General features: G+C 39.1%; 1 protein-coding gene across 14 annotated transcripts in view; it reads left to right on the top strand.

The window, feature by feature from the left end:
* Window positions 1-22,285, top strand: part of dpr8 (defective proboscis extension response 8) — a 195,872-nt gene that overhangs the window by 103,114 nt on the left and 70,473 nt on the right. For all 14 annotated transcript variants that reach the window (XR_015273089.1, XM_086839131.1, XM_086839139.1 and 11 more), the window contains one exon: window positions 16,926-17,136. Coding sequence is in view for 13 of the 14 variants with exons in the window: in XM_086839131.1 (XP_086695257.1) it covers window positions 16,926-17,136 (211 nt within the window). In the remaining variant the exon portion in view is untranslated. The remainder of the gene's footprint in view (window positions 1-16,925; window positions 17,137-22,285) is intronic.

Below are 22,285 nucleotides of genomic sequence, written 5' to 3' on the forward strand. Positions count from 1 at the left end.
TTACTTTATTATTATTCAGGGCCCCACAGTCTTAAGTTGAATTCATTTGCAAACTACTTGGCTTTACCTCTAGCTGACGTGCACATTTCCAGATTTCTCACCAGACTTATGGGCTTCTGTCCCTCAATATTGATATATATGTATATATATATATATATATATATATAGAGATACGTGGCGGATCGAATTCCCAACGTGATATATGCATTCGCCCTGCGGTCTATTTTCGGTATACGGAGTGCGAAGTGTCTTGGTCATCGGAGCTGATGAGCTGGCTAAATGCTGTGTAATTAATCACAGGCCAAACCGGCTTGCCATTTATTACATCCGTTCCCCTTCTCCTTAACCGACGAGTTCATTTCCTCCCAAATGCCTTATTACTCACAAGATGTTAGTTCATGAATTATATCAGCACACAGGAGCCGCAGACCCAAGGAGCTGCCACTATTATTCTGAAGGAGAAATTGGGGTGCAGCCTGCACATGTCGCATCATTTTCCATGCGATTTAGCAATTTTCTAGAGATTTTTTTATATGGAATTGTATTGGTTTTTAATTGAAATAATTGATGGAACCACTTAGAAGCTGCCAAAGGAGTTACTTGAGTTTAAATTAAAGAAAAGGAATATTTCACACCTTTCAAGTGATGAATTAATATCATTTGTTACTGTTACTCCTTAAAATAATCAATTTCAAGTTGTCAAATGTTTATTTCGAAACCATTTCCTGCACTTCTTTTCCTTTTTCCACTGACAAATACAATTTGTTGCAAGTGTGGAATGTTTATTAACAGAAAACCCTTCTCACTTAACTTTCGCTTAAAACCGACTGGCTTTTTGGGCGATGCGATTAAAGGATGTCATTTGTGTTGGCGACCGCAAGTCAAGGCTCCTGCGGCACCGCAGAATGTGAATGTGGATGCAGGTTGCCGCCAATTGAAAATGGTTCTGGGAAGGAGGAGGAGGATGCTTGGGGTTTTCCCCTTTTGCATATGTGTAGTTCATTAGGGTGTAATTGTGTCTCTGTGTGTGTGTGTGAGTGTGAGTGGGGGAGGGGAAGACAGGGTATTGCGCCAATTGAATTGTCAATGCCCTGAGTAACGACCGCAGCCACAACGAGCAGAGACAACGAACCAGCAGGGATAACTATGGAGGCCACAAAAGGCAAACTACAGTGCAAGTAAATTGTTGCTTTAACACAAATATATCCTTAAAATTTGTTCTTGAATTTTTAACCAAGCTAAAATCTATCAAATACCTTGCTTATTAAGCTGTAAACACTTGATTTTGTTTCTAAAATGTATCTTCTATTAGTAAATATGACTGTCATCATTTCATTTCTTGCAGTTTAGTTTAGTATTGAAAGAGTCGATTCTCCTTTTCGAAAAGGGGCGCATACATATAAGAAGTGACCTCTGGTCGGCTGCAATTGAAATTGTTGCGGTTGATTTTACAAGTAAATTGTCACTGCCAGGACCTTGTCCCCAGGACCTCGTCCCGAATCGATCCTTTGGCCGCACCACAATTGGAAATGCAATTGAGCGGGTCCGGGTTTCTACTTCATCATCTGCCGGTCTACCTCGTCCCTCGTCCCATGTCCCTTCTTCCTTTCTTTTAAGCTCATCCAATCCTTGGCCTATTGTTTTGCGAAAGGGTAACCGCAGTTGAGGGTTGATCACCTGCCTCATCCCTCTTTGGAGGTTCCACCTGACCATTAGGTGTGTGTGTGTGTCTGCCAGGAGATATTTCTCAATTTTTGGCGCAATTGTTACACTGAGAAAATATTCCTGAATTTTAAATATATGAATCCTTGATGAATTGCTTATGAATTCTTAAGGAATCGTTGGTAAAAAGTTGTTGAGGACAGCCTAGGCTTTGTCCATATAAAATTCATTAGTAATTAGTATGGACATTCATCCAAGACTCATTAATTACTAGGCATAATTACAGGGTATTGAAGAATAGAAAAACATTTACATAAGATTCTAAGAAATAATCGAACTTTTTCGCGGTGCACCTCTCCTCCTTTGGCCTTTTTCGAAAGCCTTTTCGCCATTTTCCTTCACTTTTCTGCGAAACTCAAGCCGTCATCCACGCACAGAAAAACATTTTAAAAAATTGTGTCTGTCTGCGTGTGCCACGCCCACACACTTTCCGCCTTTGACTGTCTGTTTGTTTGCTTGCTTAACGGCAAATGCAAAAGCAAAAAAAAAAAAGGAAAAGGAAAAGTGGGGGAAAGTGAAGGCAGACGTCCCTTTCACAGGACTAAAAGCAACTCGGCAAGCGAAGGAATAAGAAGCAAAAAGTTTCGGCTTTCAGTACTCAAAAAAAAAAAGGAAAGTTAAGGAATGTCAACCGAATTACCCCCCAAAATCTGTTTGTGCGCTTTCCCACTCCTTTTCCTCTTTTTTTTATATATATTTTTGTATTTTTTTGGCAAAGGAAAAGTCGTCATAGTGCATTCATTAAATTAGTTTTAAGATAAAGAGATGCATTAAATAATCACTTTCTCATTGGAAGTTTCAGGCCTTAAAAAGACACCGGAAATTGGGAATTAAAATCTATAAATGATACCCTTGTATATAATATATTTCCATTAAAAGAACTCTCTCAGAATTGTCCCATTTTCCTTTTATGTGTCATAAGTTCAGGCCTGTACTTTGTTATCTTTTTTCGTGCTTTTGAAAGTCATATACATATTTCTTTAGGTTTGGGGTTGGGGACTTGCTGACTGAAAGCAAATCAATCAAAGAAATGTTTAATATTTTTCGTTATACGCTTCACAGGATGCGCTGATATCAAAATCCAACCGAAGACAAGCGAACAAGTACAAAAAAATACAAAAAAATGAAAGTCAAAAAGCCGACCGACTGTCATGGCAGCCGGAAAAACGCTGGCAAACAGCAACTATTGTCTGCCTCTCTCTCTCTCTCTCTCTCTCTCTCTCTCTCTGTCAGCTGTCAATTTTCCAGCAACGACTTAGATGCGGGGAAATGCCAATTTTTTTTATGTTGTTAGAGGTGGAGACACAAAGAAAAACCAGCTAATGATCTCAAGTGTGCTTACCCTATCATACCATCGTGAATTCCTGAACCAACTCATGCTTTACACGGGCAGAAAAGTGGAGTCATGAAGAATGTATACATTTTGATAAGTAAAATGTTGAAATCTATAAAATATAAAGAAATTAGTGTGAAGTTTAGGGGTAGAAAAGTACATTTTCCAAGGGTTTATCTGGGAAAATAATCCTTAACGTTTTGAAAATCTTGTTTTCCATAGGTTTATATGGGAAAATAATCATTTAGGTTTTAAAATCTTGTTTCTGTTGTACATAATTATTCCCTCAGTGTTTTTGCCATTGAACAATAATTATAAAAATCAAAAAAAATCAACATTTCACGAGGGGGAAAGGAAAGGTGAGGTGTGTTGCCAGGTGACACATAAGCAGGTAAGCGTGGCAACAACACTCCGTCCATCGTTTATCTTCGTCAGGGGGAAGGGCTTTGATTTACGTGCCCGGTGATTGCTTCACCGTATGTCTATATACCCTTAAATACCCCTTACCCCGAGAGAAAAAAAACTCCCTCCCGAATTCCCGCTAATGTGCCGTGTCAAAGGTCGAGGGCGCGGCCAGTGAGGCATTTAAATAAGACCTTGCCGCCACTTAAAATAAAAAATAAAATAAAAGAAATTGCGTTACGTGACGGGATCCGGGATGCGGGTGCCAGGTTGCGGGATCCAGGATCCAGGATCCGGGACACGTGGCCAAGGCGGGGGGGTTGGGAGCAAAGTGAGGATTTATCAGAGGGACCAAGGCATCGTTCCTGCTTATTATTATTTCATGCCGCTATTGTTGTTGCCCGGGCAATTTTATTCAATTTCGCTTACGAATTTTCAACGCCTCCGGCAATCGAAGCCGGAAAACGCGCGGCGCGTCACAACTGCGGTGGAAAAAGGGGCAGGAAAATGGAACAAGGGTCGACGATAACAGCCACCTGACGGCAAGGACATTCGCCCATCTAATAACCGCCGCCCACCGTTTAGCTCGTTAGGATCGGACACTTGCTTGCGGTTTATGAAAAGCTGTTGCTGTCCTGGAACGTGTCCTGCGAGTGTCATTAGCAAAAAACAGTGGAAAATCAAACAGTCCCGGTTAACCATAACTTCTTCAACGCGCTTCATTGATGGCCTTCTTATGCTAATTTCCATGAAATTTGAAGGCTCCTCTCTTTCCCCACAGTTTATGCTTTTTTTTATGGCCGCAAAAGACAATATATATAATATAAAATATGACCGATGAGTCGTATGAGTAATATTCTGCGTGTCTGTATGAAAAATTCATGCGACTTGCAATCGCTCAACTTCCATATATCCGTATGTTCGTTTCCATTTCCATCTGCCAGGGCAATGGAAAAGCGTTTTTGCAACAGAATGATAAATTATTCAAAATGGAAAACGTTGCGTATGAGTGATTTAAAGCAAATACAAATACTATATATATATATATATTTGTATATGTGTATATGCGTAGCCCAGGTACCAACGTGGGCTCCTTCGAGGGCTATTTCGATCTGATGCTGAATTTTCCGCCTTTACTTTGCATATTTGTTGGCTTTCAGCAGCACACATCCACCCATTCCCCCATTCTCCGGCTCCATTTTGCTTACTTTTTATTAACATACTTGGCTTCAAGTCAAAATAACCCGGAAGAGGTCCTTACCAACCCACAATCCCAGGAGTAAGGGTCAAGGATACGGATATCCTAGGTTCAAATACGATATTCGTATAGACTGTTTCCTAGTTTCCTAATTGAAAAACCTATTTGAACAGTTTCAATTGAAAGAAAACTCGTTGAAATGGAAATAAATATATACATACAGGGTAGCTGTAAGAGTGTGTTAATTCTGTGTTTACAGCAAATAATTTGCACTCGCAATTCAAGGTCTTTGGTTTTCCCTTTTCGAAAATGTATTCCTTGACAGAGTCTCGATGCTGGGGGCATTTATCGATGTCATGCCGCCGCCCATTGAGTTAAGGCCCGCAATCAATCATCCTTAAACACATTGCTCGACACATCGAGTACCGAGTGTGGAGCATCTTGCCAATCAGACTGAGACTGAGTCTCAGGCCTGGCAATTTCCTTACGTGCTCGGTTCGCCTCGTCGCTTTTCCACTGTCGAGCATCTTATTTATTGCTTTATTAAACAGAGAACCAAAAAAAAATGGAAAGCAAGAAACAGTAAACGGTAAACAGTGGCAACACAATGGCGGCCGGAAACCGAAGCATAAGTCCCAAAAAAAAAAAAAACCAAAAACAAAATGTCGCCGGAAAACTCTCCCTTCCGTTCGCTGCAATTTTTTACGCCTTCAATCAAAAGAGGTCGCTCTTACTCTCTCTTCCCGAAAATGCTGCTGGCATGTTACTAGTTTCAGTTGGACAAAAAAACCCTTTTCTAATTTACTTACACTTGAGAAGTTCGAAGGCACCGATGTAGGTCCTGCTAGAACTTCTGCTTCATTAGTGAGCTGGGAAAAGGTCCTTGGGGGCAAACACAAAAGTTGGCGGTCCCAAAATGCTGGGTCTTCTATCTCCTATCTTTGTTTTATTCAAGGATACAAACAGATCACCTTATACCATAAGGATAATATACTTTCTTTTGGAATTTCTTAAAATTACAAGTGATTACTTGATGCTTAATCATATATAGACCATCATTTAATTGTGATAAATTTCCAAGGCTCATCAATTGTTCCACATTTTACCTATTACCACGTTCTGGTCATTCAAAAGAATGGCTAAAAGAGTCGAAAGTCGGGCCAAAAACAACAGTGAAATGTCAGCGGCAACTGCTCACGACAAGCAGGCAAAGGAAGGTCGAAAGAAGGCTGGGATCGCAATTATAATGCCGGGCCAGTGACTGTCATTCCAAATGGCATAAATCATAAATTACACGACGAGCTTGTCACCGACACTCGTTCCTGCACACACACACACACACGTGACTCCTTAACTTGGCCCAGTAGTCAAAGGCATTGTTTTTGTACAGCGTTTACACGGTGAAAAACAAGCACAAATTGCGGCCGTTTTGCCCTGTGAAACTAAAAAAAAAAAAACAAACAAGCCGCAAGGATACCACCAAAAACAGGAAGAACAAAAAATAGGATAGGGAATGGCAGTGGGAACGAAAAGCAGGAAAAGTCCGGAAAAAAGAGAGAGAATGAGAGAAAGAGGAGCTTGAGCAAATGAAAACTGTCATAAAAGTTGAGCACAGCGTTGGGGGCATTTGTTGCATTCCAAAGGCAAAAGGATCGTGGAGCAGGTGGAGGCCACTCCTTGCAGGTGATTTCCGGCCATTGCCGGCGGCAACTCGCCTGTCAGCTCAGACATCGTTTTTATTTATTTTTTGTGCAAACTTTGTCAACGTCGCTTTAGAATCTTTCCTCCTTGTCCTTCGATTGTCATCCCTAATGCGCGGCTAATCTTGGCCAGTCGGAGGATGCTTCACAGGAGTTTGGGATTTGGGGAGATGATGGAGAACTGGGGCGAAACTCGGGAGCATTAAGCAAAGCACGTACATACGCCTAACCACTCTGCAAAGGTCGCTGCTGCGTGGTCCTTGGTCCTTGTTGTCATTCTGAAGGATACCAGACCACACACCCTTCCCTAGACCTTGCTACAAGGTACACTTGAAGGAAATGGTGAGCTCTTTATGTGGTTATAGGTAACAAAATGGCATTTATCTCTTAAAATCATTAAGTTCTCTAAAAAAACATTTATTTAAACTGAAAGTAAGCTGAAATTAAGATAGTACAGTACATGTTCCACTTCCTGTTTAAATCCTTGCAAGAAATAACTTCTTATTTTCACTGTATATTCATTCACGGTACTTTCACTTGATAGGCTTCACGTGGAACGCATCCACGTCGGTGTCCATGTCCTTGTTCCTGTCCCTGTCTCCCTCTCTCTCTATCTCTGTCTCATTTTGGTGTCCTTTTCTGGCTGTGACAATTGTTTCCGCAAAGCAGTTCGGCATCCCGGGCATGCACTGCTTGCCCGCGGCAACAACAAAAGTAAAAAACTGTGGAAAAATTTGCTCTTAACGAAGCGTTCAAGTGGAATAAGTGGAACAAATGCGAATTTGAGCCCACGAAGGACACCCACCACCCATCCAGGACACCCACTGCTACTCCTACTCGATATAATCAGCATCGTTGTTGTTTGCAAAAGGAGGAACAATAGGTGCGTCCGGAGAGGCTACAGATAGGACAAGAAAACCTAGGCTAAACTGGAAAAAATGCAATTTTCCGTATAAAAAAAATATTTTTAGGTTATTTGGAAATAATATGTAGTAACCTAACTATAAATATTGTTGATAAATTCAACCTAAATTGCTTAGTTTAAATATATTTGTCTTTATTTTACTTATTGATACATCTTTCTCTTAGTGTCACTTTCACATTGAGACAAGAAAGAAAATTTCCTGCTGTCTTAAGCCCTCCCGGTGATATCTATTGATGTTTTCTCAAAAGTTGATTGTAAAATAATTGAACAACAGGCCAGAAACACAGTAGCAAAGTAGCACATGAGCCTTGAGCACTGAGTGGGCGATGAGTGTACTGAACTAAGGACGTGTGCAAGAAGTGTTTATTTTGGAAAGTACTTTGGGAAAATTAACCCAAAATGGTAGCAAAGATATAATCTACTAAATCTATAAATATTCAAAATTTGAATAAAATAGGGCTGGTTTCAGTAAGAATTCTAAAAGTTTTAAGTTCGTTTAGCTATGGCTTTATTCCCCTATATATGTTTTAATAAAAACTGTAATTAATATTAATAATAAATATTAACTCGGTTTTTTTTTGTTAAGGCAAAGGGGATCGTATCCATCGTATCCTTGTCCATCAACCCAAGGAGTTACGAGGTCCCTCAAGGCCATTGTTTGACAAGGCCAATCTCTCTTTCTCTCTCCCTGCTCTGGCTTATTGTGAGGGATGGCCGTAAACTAATGAGTGAACGTGTTCAAGCAAATTGGCCCTAACGGCATTTATCCCGACCCATAAACCCAAGGCCTAATCAAAACCCATCCCCTTGGAAATCCCATCCCTGGCCCCCCCTTCCCGCGCCGACATTTATTGACCAAATTAAAAGATGCATAACAAAAGCTTTGTCATGGTGCTCGTGGGGCTGTCTTAAAACTTGGCCGGGCATAAATCATAAAAAGTGGGTGGGTAGAAGGAAGCAGGACATTTACTAACTAAAAGCGACATCGTCAACTAACAAACAGTAATGAAAACTTTTAACAGAGTCGACAGGAAAAGAAGGAAAATGAAAAGGGAAAAGGGAAAAGGAAAAACTCAGGGAGCAGCAGGCGGAATGGAGTGGTGAGAAAATTCAAAATAAATTAAAAGCAATAATGTCATTGAGGCACTGCCTTTTGATTGGCATCCTGCTATGGGGGATGGACTTTCGGCCAGCCCTTAAAAAGTTTTAATCTTAAATCAGGCAAACAAAACGACAAATGTTCACAAGCCATTTCTTGTGCTTAGCAAATATTTACCCAATAAATTCCATCAAAACTAACAATTGGTTTACTTTTAAGCTTAAATGGTGGATGATGTTGGCCAACTTTCGACTTTGCTGCGTAGTTCTGCGGTAACACAAGGCGAATCAAGGCAAGGACACTGGGGGAAAAGAAGCCACAAGGCCTTAGCACAAGGATATTGATGGAGTTTAGTTGAATTAATTAAGCTTGAAATACTTTTCTTTATGGGGTCTCATCTTCAGATTTCTGAAAGCGCAGTTTTCCCCATTGTTCCCCAGATCAATGCGCGACATGCATTAAAGTCAGACTTAAAATGAGTAAATATGCATAGAGGGGGGAAATTCAGGATGTAGGAAAAGTCCAGAAAAGTTGCTGAGGAATTCCACCACAACAGTAAGGGGAAAAAGAGACAGTTTTCCAATGATAATCCCAGATAAACTTTAAGCAATGAGTTACTGATGAGGCTAGACTTAAAACTTACCAATACTAATTACAAAATAAAAGAAAGAGAAAAATTATTTATAAATGTTATATGCTGAAAGTCTCAAAAGTAACGAAATTGTATGGTTCGATTTAAGAAAACCCCCCATTAGAAAATTTCGGAATTATTTGTGCTGAACGCTCAGCTATTTGGCAGGAAGTTCTTCAATTGATTGACGATTGAATTAAAGTCGAGATAATTTGCAGTTTTGTTTGCCAACTGCAACTCGGCAAAAAGTTTTTTGCAACTTTCGAGTCCCAGTTCTGCATTTTCCAACCTTGCTTTGAAATGAACGAAAATTGTGGGTAACTAAGGAAAAGTGGAGGGGTAAAAACAAGAAGGAGATGCCAATAATAGCGGCGAAAATCGTATTACAAGGGAAAACTAAAGCGCAGTCCGTCTTGTGTTCGTCCTTGTACTCAGTTTTTCTTTCTTTTTGCGTCTCTAAAGTCACCGTAACTTGACTATATTGTGGCGAGGGAAATCTCTCCGGTTACACTCGGTTTTTATACCCTACAAAGGGGGTATGATCATATGGGAGTCCATAAATATATATTTAAGGTATTTTTAGGTTTAATAAATACCCTATATATCATTACGAAATAAGCATAAACTTTAGTTTTTATGTCCGAAGCCTAAAACTAAGTGAAGCAACCATTTCTGACCCCCTTAATCATATATATTCTTAATCAGTATCAACAGGTGAATCTTTCTAGCAAATGTTTGGTGGAAAAAAAAATTTTGAAAAAATTTGAAATTTTTGGAAAAGAAAAAGAAAGGGGTTACCTCGTCAAAATTTGCAAAATTGACAAAAGTGTTAATTTAAAAATAAGGTATGCAGATTTATGAACCTATCAAAAACTAACACAGAACTGCTTTCCGAATTGAAATTAATGCATTTTTGGCTTACCTATGGAATTTTTAAAAATTTGCAACCCAATATAAATATTACGTATACGTAATATCGCCCAAACCAACATAGAATATTACGTATACGTACCATTGTCCTCTAGACCCCGGATAATTTCTTCTTTAAATATCTAAAAATGGTCTTACATTCAGTGATTTATATTGTAACTGAGATATAGTTTCATTTATATCGCTTAAGGAGTTTAAACTTTCAGTAATTAATTTTTTTTTTTTATACCCTTGAAGATGATTACAGATTCAGTCAGAGGCTTAAAAATTGGTGAAGGAATCATTTCCGACCTCATAAATCATATATATTCTTGATCAGCATCAGTGTGTGAGTGTTTTTAGCTATTATTTGGAAACAATTTTTTTTTTTTAATTTTTTGAACATTTTTTTAAAGGTTCACATCGTTAAAATTGTCAAAATTTGACAAAAATTTCACATTTTCTAAATTTTAAATCCGTATATGCAGATTTGTAAACGCTATAAAAACTAATATAGAACCGATTTCCGAATGGAAATTATTGAATTTTTGGCTTAGTTATGAGTTTTTTAAACATTGATTTCGATAAATATCGATTTAAAGAATGAAAATATTTCAAGCATATTTATGATCGATGTTTAATACCAATTTTGTTCAATTTAATTGTAAACTTTGGCTTTCTAAATCTAGTTTCTTTACTTGTTTTACTCTGTTTTATTTCCTTTTTCTTATTTATATTTTCTGCTGGTTTCCCCTTAAACTTTTTGCTGATGTCTAATTATCCTGTAAGGATATCGTACTCCTTGATACCTCTTACCAAAAAAACCCATCCCTGTGTCTCTTTGAGTTCTTTGGGGGCACATCACACACACATATCACCGGGCAACAGGGACACCATGGCGATTTCAGAATCCTGCCCTTCTGCCAATTGCCTGGATGAGGGAGAAAAAAAAGGAAATAGGAGCAAGGCAGAGGAGGTCCTTGGGCGGAGATAAGACGCCAGGACCGGGGCCGGGGGTTAGGGGAATTCTTCAGTCGAATCGGGACTGCGGCATGTGCTTCATGTGTCCCCAAAGATGCGCTGACAAGTTTTTTCCACGACGCTTCTCCCGTTGCTTGTTTTTCTTTGCTTCGGCGACACTTTGTTACCCCCGGATGATGTTTTTCCTATAGAAGAGGAGGTTTTGCGGGGGTTTTTTAGTGGTGTTTTTTCCAGGGCATTCTAGGAATCTTCTCTTTGCTTCCCTTTTTTTTTATTTTTTATTTTTCCAAGACTGCGAAGCTTAAAGTTTGCGCTGCGTGAAATTTTTAAGTTGGTTTATATTGCACCGTGCTGGGCGATAGAAACGAGCGCAAATTATGAGATGTCCTTGCTTTTGAATATGTAAGGAGCTGCCGCTTTTCACTCGCACACCCCGCAAAGCAGCCGCTTTTCCCGCACTTTCCCTCAAGCCACGTTTTCCCCTGCTGGCTGCCGAGTTGTTTGCCAAGTTTATTGTTGCCTTTGTTGGTGCACGTGAGAGGTTGCTGATTGGGACTACCTGGCGATAACTGGCAACTGAGTGGGAGTCCGACTGCAGCCGAAATGAAGTGCCAATCAGGGTGCCCCCCAGTGGGTGTGGGTTGGGTTGCTGTTTTCCCATTTCCCATTTCCCAATCTTTCGGCTTGACAAGCGGAATTTTCCCTCCAACTCACAAGTCACACCAGGAAGTCGAGCAAGTGTATTAGGATTTTCCGAGACACACAAAACAATCAAAGCTCTGATGATGGACATATTTTACATTAACTTAAATACTCACCTGTCTGGTATATATAAATATTTTTAATTAAATTTCAACTTGAAGTTAATTTTCTTACAAAAACTTTCAAATTTAAAGAACAATTTTATATATTACTGATGTGAATTTGATTAATTTTGTATTCAATATTTATCAATTTAATTTTTTTTTTTGATAATCGAAGTTGAAGATTTTTATTTTAATTCTGTGAACTTGTATTTATTAGTTTTTATAAGTTTAAAAATTTGTAACATTTGTTTCTAGAATTTTTTTATAGTTTTAATAATTTAAACTGTAATACAATTTTTAAAATATAAAACAAATTTGTGTTTCATAATTTTCAAAATATTTTAAAATGATTAAACGATCATTTAGTTGCAAATCGTAATATTTATTATTATTATTATTATTTTTAACAATGAATCGCTTTCTGATCTTTAAAAGGTCGCAAGAAGGAACAAAAACAATCAAAGCTCTGATGATGGTCATATTTAACACTAACTAAAATACTTAAATGTCGATTATATACAATTTTAATTAAATTTGAAGATACTTTAAGTTACTTTTTCTTCTCCCTTTTCCACTGCCCGACTAATGACACTTTCCCAACGTTAGCTTTAAATAAATCCAGTCCTGAGCCCCGCCAGATAGTGCAAATAATAATCACATTAAATTAGAAAATTTCTGCTTTCATAATTTCTGTTCATTTCGCCTGCTGCCACGCCCCTTTTGGCACACAAAAAAAAAAAAAAAAAAATAGTGCGGAAGGGAGCCCTAAATCCGGCTGCCAAAAAAAGCCCCGAGGCATATTTGCAATTGCTGAAAACGGCAACTGTTTTTCCGCCCCAAAATCTAGTATATACTTCGATCACTCGAAAAAAAAAAAATAAAGAACCAAAAAAAAAGAGAGAGATAAAATTTTCCAGGTAAAAGCTTTATCGTATTGCATTTTCACTGCAATGTAGTTTCAATTATAAAACCGAAATTTCCAAAATTAATGAAACATCTGGTAAGGGTCCAAGGCTCCTTAGACATTTGGCATTGGAGTTTTGTGGCAGCTGCCGAATGAAATCGGCATTCGGAATGTGAAATATTATGGCTGGCACACACAATAATGGCGCTGATGCCCGGACTTGAGCTCATCCCAGGACCAGACCATTATTTCATTCATTTTTCCCGCAATCGGAGCGAAGGAAATCATTTTTGGAGCATCATAAATTGCATCGCTTTCGGGCGGATGCCGGCCGGGCTGCAGCTCTCGAACGCATCCGACTGAAAATCAAAATGCAATCAAATTTATGCATAACAATATTTGGCGAGCTCAAGGACTCTGGCATTGTTTCGATTGTATGCGAGTGTTTCGCAAATTACACTCAGGACTCGGAGTCCTGAGTCAGTCTGGCACATCAAGTGTGCCGTTTCATGTGGGATTTTGTGTGCCTTAAATCGATGAAACATGAACATGAACATGAGGTGGGTTCTTGGTTGTAATGCAATTTTTAGCTGCCTTTTGGCTACAAGGAAACCATCATAAAAAAATAGCTCTGTGATTGGCTATGATATTTTAATCAGAACACAAAGATTCTTTGATTCCTCCCGGCCTATGGCTTCAATTTCTCTGAATTCATTTTCATTTTTGACAGAATAATTGCCATTGAGTTTTTTTCTATTAATTCAAATTCAATTTCAATTTAAACTTCTAAAAGTGAATACTGTAGAGCGTAAAGCGGCTTATTACAGGATTTTATTTTATATTTTAAGAAGCTCATTAGGTGGACTCGTCTGGCTGTTATTTAATTTATATTGCCGAGAATTTATCTTGGCTCTGCGATATGGGCCAAGGATATATCCACCCGGATCCTTGCCCATTTCCTTGCCAAATGATTTGGCTGAAAGCCAACATCAGCTGCAAAACTAACAAGAAACATACGAGAAATGCGCAATTTCAAATTGCACAAAACATTGGGAGTGAGGGGGAAGTCCCCATATCCTTTTTTCCCATGCAAAATGCGCAATCCTCCTCATACTTCTCCTCATCCCTCCACTATTTCCCTCTTTATGGCGTTTGGCATCCGCCGCATAAAATCAAAATTAATTTGCTAATAATGTTGTCGTAATTATCTAATTGCCTTCGCAGGAGTGCAGGCGAGGGGAGAGTGCGGAGCTTCTCTACTCGCTTATTGGTGCAAATTAAACAACAAATTCATGAACAGTGAAAAAACCACACGAAATAATTACAGACTACGCGTAATGACTAAACCAAACACATTTAACTCGCCATCGTTTGGCACTCACCGAGACCTAAATACCCTTTCCCTTTTACAAGTGAAATGTTATTACATTAATATCAAATTTGATATGGTATTTATGGAGTGTAATTTTAATTTTATGTTATTCTCTGTCAAATAAAATAACACAAACAAAAAAGACACACAATGTTTGCCAAAATCTGCTAGGCTTTTAATTATATTATATAAATAGGCTTAAATGAGCGCAAAAATTGGCAAACAAATCGATGAGTTTTAGGTAATTATACAATAATAATAATAGTTGTAATACAAATTGATAAGGTTTACAAAAACTTTAAAATTAAATGCCAAATTTAATACATTTCTGATGTGAATATGAGTAATTATTTAATTAATATTAATCAATATAATAGTTGCGGGATAATAGAAGTTGAAACTTAATTCAATCAAATCAGATTTTTGTTTTATTTCTGAAAGCTTGTTTTTATAAGTATCAAAATTTGTAAAGTTAAAATGTTTTTTAAAATTTTGTTTATAATTTTATTGATGTAACTCCTAATAAAATGTTTAAAATAATAAAATAAATTTTTATTTCATAATTTGTCAATATTTTAATTTGACGAAATAAACATTTAGTTGCAAATCAGTATATTTATTACTTTTAGCAATCAATTTCGTTTTGATCGTCAGATGGCCCCAAAAAGAACTGAAATATTCGAATTTCTTAAATGTATATTTACTGTTATTTAAAGCGCTTAATTTAAAATTTTAAAATATCAAAACTAAGCCAAAAATGCATTAATTTCAACTGGAAAAGCCTTTCTATGTTAGTTTTTATAGCGTTTACAAATCTGCATATTCAGATTTAAAATTTAAAAAACTTAAATTTTTTGTCAAATTTTGATAATTTTAACGATGTAACACCACTTATAAAATTTAAAAAAAGTGTAAAAATTTTTGTTGTGCCAAATAATGGCTAGAAAGATTGGCCTGTTGATGCTGATCAAGAATATATATGGTTTATAGGGTCGGAAATGATTCCATCACTAATTTTTAAGCCTCGGACAGAAACTATAATCATCTTTAAGGGTGTAAAAATAATAAATGAATTACTTATTAATCAAGTTTAAACTCCTTAAACGGTATAAATGAAACTATATCCCAGTTACTTAGTAAATCACTGAAAGTATGACTATTTTAAGATATTTAAAGAAAAGATTATCCGGGGTCTAGAGGACAATGGTACGTATACGTAATATTCTATGTTGGTTTGGGATGTTACGTATACGTAATATTTATATTGGGTTTCAAATTTTTAAAAATTTATGGCTCAACCAAAAATGCATTAAATTCAATTCGGAAAGCTGTTCTGTGTTAGTTTTTGATAGGTTAATAAATCTGCATATTTAATTTACAAATTTAAGTGTTTGTACATTTTTGCAAATTTTAGCGATGTAACCTCTTTACTTTTTACTTTACTTTTTCAAATAAACGGAAAATTTTTGAAAAAATTTTTTTTCCCAAAGATTGCTAGAAAGATTTGCCTGTTGATGCTGATCAAGAATATATATTATTTATAGGGTCGGAAATGATTCCTTCACTTTGTTACAAGCTTCTGACTGAAATTATAATACCTAACAAGGGTCTAAAATTATATATTTGTTAGTATCTTGTATTCTTTATTGGAACTGCACCAATTTTGAATTCTACAAATAGCAGGACAGTATTCCTTCTTCTAAAAGTCTAAAATCTACCAAAAATCAACCTTCGATGGCAGACAGTAAGCTACCAAAGTAACTACCTAAAAAACGATTTGAAAATAATATTAAATCCCTTCTTCGTTTAATGCCAATCCGATATATGGCCAGGAAGGCGATTTTGTCAATTTTTCCCTCAGTGTTTTGAGTGTGTGTCTGTACCCGTTACAGGAAATATGAAAATGTGCCGTGGAAAAAGGGCGATTAGTAGTGGGGAGTCGTCTGCCAGCAAAACGCTCCATTTGCCAATCATTCGAAATATTCGATTCCAATTTGCATTTAAACATGCAAAAGCCAGGCCAGATGGAAAACTCAATGCCTCTCCGCTTATATATAGTATATGAGGGCAATGGGGACACACACAGAGGCAACACCAATCCCGGGACCAGTGGAGTTTTTGGAATCCAACTGAATACTCAACTCGAATGTGAATGTGAATCCGAAATCCCAAATCCTGAATGGCAACCCGCACCCGGCATTGTTTCGCACCACAGACCACGGGCGGCGGCGGAGTCGGCGATGTCAACGTGCAGAAAACCCATGGAATTCTTTCTTCCTTTTTGCTGCCGGACCCCCCAAAATGCGATGCGTTTGTTGATTTGTCACGGGCATGGTCCTTATTCCACTCCCGGACGATGCGAATTAAGCGTCGCGTAATTATGGCCAACAGTTAAGAGCAGAGTGGCAGGCCCTCAAAGATCGTACCAAAATGCGGGGTAGTTGCTCCCAAAAAAGGCAGAAAGTTACCAGGGGCTTAGTCGCATTTAGGCACAGAGAGAAATATATTTAGAGAGTTTTAAGGGGAAATTGTTAGAAAATTGGGTTTAAGTAAAGCTATTTTATTTAAAGGTCTAAGCTCTGCTTTCTTTTATAAGATAATTTAATTAAGAGTTCTGTTAGCTATACTTTTTGCTCAGTGTTTGAGCCACATTCGATTTCAATTTGGCATTTAAATTGTGTATTGTAGAGGCTGGGAGACAGTCTCCGACTGTAATTGCCCCTGTGCGTGTGAGCTGTGCGTTTCGTAATCGAGCCACAGGCGGGGTCTCAGCCACACACACCCCACACACACCCCAAACACACACTCACCCCCCAACAGATGAGTCAAATCGATGAGTAAACGCGCAATTAGGCAGCCCAAAAGTCAGTTGGGGCTTCACTTTTGGGTCTTCTCACCTAACCCAGAACCACGACTAAGTGCTTTTCCTCTCTCTATTTGCAGGTGTCTTGGGTGCGGCATAGGGACATACACCTGCTGACGGTGGGTCGCTATACGTACACCTCTGACCAGCGCTTCGAGGCCATGCATTCGCCCCATGCCGAGGATTGGACTTTAAGGATCCGCTATGCACAGCGCAAGGACTCTGGCATCTATGAATGTCAGATATCGACTACGCCCCCCATTGGACACTCTGTCTATCTCAACATTGTGGGTGAGTATATAGCATACTTCCATTACCTTTTTCCCCTGTATCACATGGCAAGTTTTAATAAGAGTCGTGTAAGTTTTATTCCGACTTGGTCTTGGAATTGGAGAAAAGCCAGTGGGCCTCCCTTTTAGCTGTCCCCATTATGGTATTATTTCCCGCAAACACACCCCGCACAATCCGAGTTAATAAAGCGAGTCGTTCCGCTTTCCCCCCTTTTTCGGGATTGCGTTGCCAATTTGTATGCCAGGCACACGACAAGCTCCTTCCCACATCCTTTGCGATCGTCCTTGCCTGAAACTGAAGCTGTAACAGGAACTTTTAGTTGGCTACGTGTGAGTGATTTGCCAACTACTTTGATGTTTACACTGATATCTAATCTGGCGGCAGGCGTTCCCCTGCTCCCTGCTCCCTGCTCCCTGCTCCCTCTGTTGACCACTTGATAGGGTATCTATTTCCGGGTCTCCATTTCAGTCACCTTCCCATCCGCATCCCCATCCGCATCCGCATCCTCATCCGCAGCATCCGCACACCGCGCGTTGGTTGGTGTGTTGCGCACATGTTTGTGTCGTTTTATGGCAGCTTTTTGCTGTTTGATGATTCCCCTGGGCAACATTTGCACTTTATGGCTTTTCACAGGCCTCTCCACGTCCCTGCCCCTCCCTCCACCCAGAGACACACCACATGATGATCTGAGAGATCCAAAGACGAAGGAGATGGAGTAGAGTGGCTGCCTTGGCTCATAAATCACATCTTAGGCGACTTGAGGAGATGCGGCAAAGAAGGAAGCGTTGCCTTCTTTTAGGCGCCGCAAACTAATGACACGACACACACAATCTTTTGCGTATTTTAGATTTACTTCAGGTCAGGCCGCAGCTGCGGTTTTTTGTTTTTAGAAAAAGTTTGAGACTGCCTTGGAATAGTTTTTAACAATAATAGTAACTTGTTTCGAAAGATTCACAGAGATCAAAGAGCCAGAAGCCCAAGCTAAGCTAAATATTGTCCTTTTCCTCTAAATTTTTCTGCTTTTCCCTCTTAAATTTGTTATATATATTTCCACTACTCCCTCTTCTGGGTATCACATTTAAATAAAAATGTCCCCCGTCGACACTTTTCAATGCATAATTTATTTTATTAATTGTTGGAAAAATTACGGACGACGCCTGCTTGGGAAAACGCGTAGGAAAACACTCACTCACACAGAGAGAGAGAGAGAGAGAGAAGACCAGGGCCAACAACAAACAAATATGAAAATAAATAATGCAAATTTGTTTATTTTTCACACTGTCACAATATTTGAATAGAAAGCAAAGCACACAGAGAAGCACAGGACTCGGGGCCAAAAGTTGCGTAAGGGGGGAGAGCAGGACATGGACTTGGAATCGGAATCGGAATCAGAATCGGAGCAGGAGCAGGAGGTTGAGGAAGAAGGACGAAAGGACGAACATGTGTACGGTTGCATGAGGCAGACTATAAACATAAACCAAACCATTATTATAATGTCAACACAAACACACATAATTCCACTTTCAACACTTTGCCTCCGGGGTTCGAGTGGGGTGTCTACTATGCTATAGAGAGGGGGGATATGGATACGGATACGGATAGGGGTTACAGGACACGCAGGAGCAGGAGCTGAAGCAGGGAACTAGTAAACTAGGGAACTAAGATCCCTGGGGGGGCGTGTGGGGTAACTGCACAAATACATTTGCGGTTGTTTGTCTGAGAATCGGGCGAATTTCCTGCCCAGTTTGAGACTCCTGATTCTAATATGGATTCAGGTTTTGGCTTATGGTTCGAACTATGTAATGGTTAACATACACTGAAAGGAATATTTGAGGACTTTGCAGGAATAAGACTTTGTAAATTGGGTTTTGGGATATATACATTAATTAGAAGTAAAGCTGAAAGACAATTTAAAACCCTAGAATAATAATAGTTGAATAGATATTCCAAAACCTATAGTTATTTTTCAAGTGTCTCTCTCATATCCTGCGGCTCCTGCTCGTGGTGTTAGTTAATAGCGTGGGGCAAACGTTAACAATCGTCGTCCTTGTTTTGCCAAAATGCCAGCAAATAAAGTGAGTCCGTCTGTCAGGACGAGGAGGAGGAGAAGGATTCATTCTCAGCATTTGTCAGCGACGACAGCCATGAAATCGGTTGGCGCAGGACCTTCAAGGAATCGGCAAAAGTTATTGGGTTTTGTACGGTGCGACATGCGATATGCCGAAAGCCAAATAATTCAAGTCAATTTCCTGGACAAGCCAAGGCATTGAATATTAGTGTGAACGCAAATGGGGAGGGTTCTGGGAGCAGACGTCAACTAATAGACACAATACGTTAAGGATATGCAGGAGTTGCTCACTCTTAAAGCCCAAAGGATAAGGATATAGATTCGAGTTGAGAAATATATAAACTATAATATTTTATGGCAATTTCCATGCTCAACACTTTCGTTTATTGTTAGTTTTTTTTAGGCTTTTTGGGGAAAATCCGCTTAGCGAGCGTCCAGGGAAATGGCAACGGAAATATTAGGCTCAACACAAAAAAGCAAAGCTTAAACTGCGAAACAATTTCCACTCTCTCAATGATTATCAAATGTGCAATGATTTTGCACCACTGAAACCCGATTCGCATCGATTCGCATCGAATCTCATCGAATCTCATTCGAATTGAATCGAATAGAGTGCCGTCGACCTGTCCAATGCCATATATAATATGCATTGTGTTTGGGCGTTTGCGGTGCATATTGAATATATAATGCAGTGCTGACAGATTCTGGCTTTTGCATCCTGTCAACTGCAAGCTGTTTGCCAGGACCAGGGCCAGGACCAGGACCAAACCAGACCCGTTCCTGCCGCCTTTTGTCCTGATTGTTCGCTCGGACAGGCGGAGTCAATCAATGGACAAAAGTCGATTTCACAATTCGCCACTCGCCACTCGCATTTGGCATTCTCTCTCATTTATATATGCGTGTGTCGATGGCAAGTTCATAAGCCGTCGCCCAATCAACTATTGAATCGATGAACCGTGTACGTGCCATGAACCATATCCTGCCACGTCATTGTCCTGCTGGCCCCATTGTTACGCCCCATTCCGCCGGAGTGCTTATTGCGTTCCCCCCGGCCGGGGGACCGATTTGCCATTTCAATTGGCCAGAACTTCAAAGTACCAGCCACGCGGCCCAACTAATTGGCTTAAAAGGTCACAAATCCGAAACTGAGTCATTATAATTAAGAAATAAATCAAGAAATTGTCTAGCTTCAAGATGTTTCTTAAGGCAAAAATATCCTTTATAAAAATTGAAACTTTTCTTGTATTTTTTTTTTCCATTATCAGACATCGTATGGCACTCTCTCTCTGTCTCTGTGTATTTACGTTGACGGTATCATTAAATCGCGCCTCGTAGAACAATGGCGACAACGGCAACAAATTTTATTACCCACAACCAGCGAAAAGATGAAGGTCGTCCTTGCTCCCTGGTCCCTGCTCCTGAACTTTGGGACAATTCAATTGAAAAGGCATAAAGGTTTATGAGCGTGTAAGCCTTTGTCATTTCTGAGCCTCAACTTTGGTCTCAGTTTCAGTTTTTTTGGGTAGGAAGAGAGCTCCTCTAACTGGGTGCTTGTGTGATGTTATAGGTGGCATTATGTTAACCTTTACGGCGGCAAAGAAAAACATAAAAAAGTGTACAAACAACGATACCCAATAGGCAGTATAGGGATTATCAAGGCAGCAAGGATATAAATATCAAGGCAGACAAGAAGGATAACTTGTTTTGTAGTAAGTAGAGTCAAGGAATTTGTTCTACAGGGAAAATATGATATTAAAGAGGATCTATTAAAAAAATTTAATTCAATTACAAGTCAGTTTCAATTAAGTAAGACTAAAAATTACATATATTTAAATTGTTAGACAAGGCTATAGATTTATTTAGCAAAAATATAAGTATTAATGTATAGTTAAAACCTTGTTTTAGACCTTATAATGCTTTAAATATATCAAGAAGTCAATGTTCCTAACTACTTAAACTCAGGTAACTGCTGTTTATTGCAATTTAAGCCCCTCAAAACGATCATATATATGAGCATAAATGTCACATCAGGTTCGGGAAATAAAAAGACTCTTTAAGGGAATCCTAGACCTATTAAAAATCGGCTTGTAAACAACCCAAAATGGAATTGGGAGGAAAGGCAACAGCAACAGCCTTTGTGAATGATTTTCTTCTTTTTATTTGTATTTTTTTGGGAACATACACGTTTGATAGCTTTTATTTGTATTTTTATTGAAATTTATTGTTTGATTTACAGCACAAAGGCGGCAACACATTGCGGCATTTACATTTTGGGGGGTTGTTTCGGTATGTTTCTGTGTGATATTATCCTTCCATACATATACATACCCATATGTGTGTGTTTCGGGACTGCCCTTTGGCCATAAATCACATTCGAAAGCCCGGCATAAAAGTTGCAAATTAGGCTCAAATGTTGACATGGCGATTAATCAAAGTGCAAGGCGCAAATGCAGCAACTAATTCGATAAGGTCCAGTTGAAACGGTATGTTGCGAGGCGATGTCCTGGAGTGGAGCCAATGCCGAGATAAGGAGTCATGAATCATTCATAAGCGCCACTTACACACACACACATCCCAGAGACGACTCGCAATTATGGTGATTATCGAGACGAAGGTATTATGGAGGAGTCCCTTTGAGGTCCCCCTTTGGCAGTTTGGTCACGCACTTTGGGCAGACCAAGGATAGTTGAGGATATCTAATTTATTTGCTTGTTTCAAGTGCAAACTTAAGCTTGCTCCAAATTCAAGCAATTAGTCACATCAACCAGGAGTTACTAACCCTTCAACTCCAACCAGCACATAAAACTAAAAAAAATCAGCAAGGATAATCGGTTAGGAAAACTCCCAGGAGCGCATGACCAGACTGTATCTTGGCCAAATTAAAAATGGGGGGGAGGGAAAAAAAGGTCACAGATATGTGTACCTCCTGGGACTGCGGGTTATTTGAATGCTTCGTCGCATGAATGGCATAAATAATAAACTTGCTTCATTTTTCTTCTTCATGCCACACGCACACGCACAGCGTGGCATCCCGAAGGCGTTTTGTGATTTCCAGCTGATCCCCGGTGGCGTATACGTAAT

The sequence above is a fragment of the Drosophila serrata genome, unplaced genomic scaffold, assembly GCF_035046125.1.
Source record: "Drosophila serrata isolate PLE 108 unplaced genomic scaffold, ASM3504612v1 contig_362, whole genome shotgun sequence".
Classification (NCBI taxonomy): Eukaryota; Metazoa; Arthropoda; class Insecta; order Diptera; family Drosophilidae; genus Drosophila; species Drosophila serrata.